The sequence below is a fragment of the Gekko japonicus genome, unplaced genomic scaffold, assembly GCF_001447785.1.
Source record: "Gekko japonicus isolate JY-2015 unplaced genomic scaffold, Gekko_japonicus_V1.1 scaffold3399, whole genome shotgun sequence".
Taxonomy (NCBI): domain Eukaryota; kingdom Metazoa; phylum Chordata; class Lepidosauria; order Squamata; family Gekkonidae; genus Gekko; species Gekko japonicus.
This window is the reverse complement of record NW_015166531.1, coordinates 13489-15833: the sequence shown is the minus strand read 5'-3', so window position 1 is coordinate 15833 and position 2345 is coordinate 13489. Positions and strand designations below refer to the sequence as shown.

At 51.2% G+C, this 2345-nt stretch overlaps 1 protein-coding gene across 1 annotated transcript in view; it reads right to left on the bottom strand.

The window, feature by feature from the left end:
- Window positions 1-1554, bottom strand: part of LOC107111331 (voltage-dependent R-type calcium channel subunit alpha-1E-like) — a 107456-nt gene extending 105902 nt beyond the window's left edge. Inside the window, 2 exon segments of the mRNA XM_015412295.1 lie at window positions 501-652; window positions 1423-1554. Coding sequence (XP_015267781.1) covers window positions 501-652; window positions 1423-1554 — 284 coding nt within the window.
- Between the last annotated feature and the right edge of the window lie 791 nt (window positions 1555-2345).

The window sequence follows — 2345 nt, the reverse complement described above, 5'->3', positions numbered from 1 at the left end:
TAGAAACTGTTAATTTATGTTTTAAAGTATTTGTCTATGATATTTATAGAGTTTTAATGTTTTTGTATGTCATTAGGTACATCGTACCGCAGTGTTAGCCGCCCTGAGCCCGTTCGCGGGATGGGCGGGATATATTTTTAGTAGAAACTGTTAATTTATGTTTTAAAGTATTTGTCTATGATATTTATAGAGTTTTAATGTTTTTGTATGTCATTAGGTACATCGTACCGCAGTGTTAGCCGCCCTGAGCCCGTTCGCGGGATGGGCGGGATATAAATATAATAAATAATAAATAATAATAATACAGCAAGATATTGTCCAAGTAAACAAGGGCCTCCTTGATGAATAAATGCTTGTGCAATACCTCGTTAATCAAATTCATGAATACTCCCAGAGCCCCCTGGAGGCCGAATGACATCACTCGGTATTCAAACTGGCCAAGGGGTGTATTAAAGGTGGTCTTGTGCTCATCTCCCTCCCTTATGCGAACTCTGAAGTACGCATCTTGGAGATCCAATTTGGAGAAGATTTTCCCTTTAGACGCCTCGGTCAACAAGTCTTTGATGAGCGGCATGGGGTAGGCATTGGTAGACGAAACAGCATTCAAGCCCCTATAGTCAGTACAAAGCCTCAACCCCACATCTTTCTTTTTCTGGAACAGCATGAGGGCTGCAAATTGTGAAGAAGCCGGTCTGATGAAACCCCAGGCCAGATTCTTATCGATAAACTTATGCAGTTCATCTTTTTCGGCCGGTCCCATTGCATAAATTGCCCTTAGGCAATTTATGACCCGGTTGTAATTTGATACTACAGTCTGAATGCCTATGGGGTGGGAGCTCATCTGCTTCTTCCTCTTCGAAGACTCTGGCCAAGTCCCGATATTCAGGGGGAATAGAAATCAACTCGTCTTGGGCCAGGCAAACACAGGGGGCTTCGGCTTCTGGCTGGGAACCCCACTGCGGGTTCCATAGATGCGACTTGCATCGTGGGGAAATGAATTGCACCTTCCCCTCGTCCCACAGAATGTAGGGATCATGCTCATGCAGCCAGGGGCTTCCTAATAATAGCAGGAACCTGGCTGTGGGGGTAATCACGAACAAGCGTTCTTCCCAGTGATCCCCCGCCCCCAACCATAATGGCACCGTCTCGAAATCGCGAGGTTCCTTCATCGTGGACCCATCCATTTGAGTAAAGATTAGGGGTTCGGGTAACCGCACCACCGTGGCTTCCAGCCCTGTCACTAAAGATGGATTGATGAGGTCCTTCCCGCACCCCGAGTCAATGAGGCCCCTTACTCTGCTGTGGGTCCCCTTGGCTGGATTCATGAGAGTCACAGTCACAAAAAAGAGGGGGGGTAGCTGCTCACCACTTTTGCCGCCTCTGGGATCGAGCCCTGCTGCTCCGCACCTCTCACAACAGGACCTGGTCTTTTCCTGCCGGCTTGGGGCTTTCATCCTCGCTGGTGCCGTCCTTGGTTTCCTCCGGGGTTGCCTGCAGTGCCTTAGCGAATTTCGGCTTGCCTGATGGTTTCTTCACTGGGGTTCCCACCCGCATCTTGGCCGGCTCGAGTTTTCCTGGCTTTCCAGGGCTCGATCTGCTGCAGTCGGCGGCAAAGTTCCCCACACCTTAAACACAGCCCCTGCTTCAGGCGTTGATCCCTGAGCGTTTCAGGTGGTCGTACTGGCTTTCCCTTCTGGGTCGGAGGAGGGGTTGGCTTTTTTCCTGCTGCAGCGATGTCTAGGTGTAGAGTCTTTAGACAGCCCTCAGCGCTCTCTGCTTCCTGCATCCATGCCAGGAGGGACATCAGATCCACAGCGCGCAGGACCGTTTCGTGGATCTCTTGATTCAGCCCCACCTGGTACAGCTCGGCCAAGACTTGGTCCGGCCAATTTCGAACCTTAGCCACATGAAGTCTAAATTCTGATGAGTATTCCCTCACCGACCGCTTCCTTTGTTTTAGGGTACGAAGGAATGCCCTAGCCTTCGGGCCAGCATTCCGGTCTTCTAACTGGGCACGCAACGCCCACATAAAAGTGTCCACACTCACCAGCTCCAGGCCCCTCGCGTTGTGTAAGCCCACGTACCAAGTGGCCGCGGCCCCTTTCAAGCAAGCCGCGATTATATCTACTCAGCTGCTGTCATCTGGGAACAGGTGTCCCCATTTCTCCACAAACTTCGTCACCCGAACCACGAAATAGGATGACTCTTCCAGATCCCCGTCAAAGGTTGCCTCGATCAGATCCTTTGGGCAGTGGAGGATGAGACCCCTCAGACTGCCCGGTCTGGGTACTGGTGCTGGCTTGTCAGTGGGTCTGGGAGCTGGAACAGCAGGCAGGCCGGCTGGT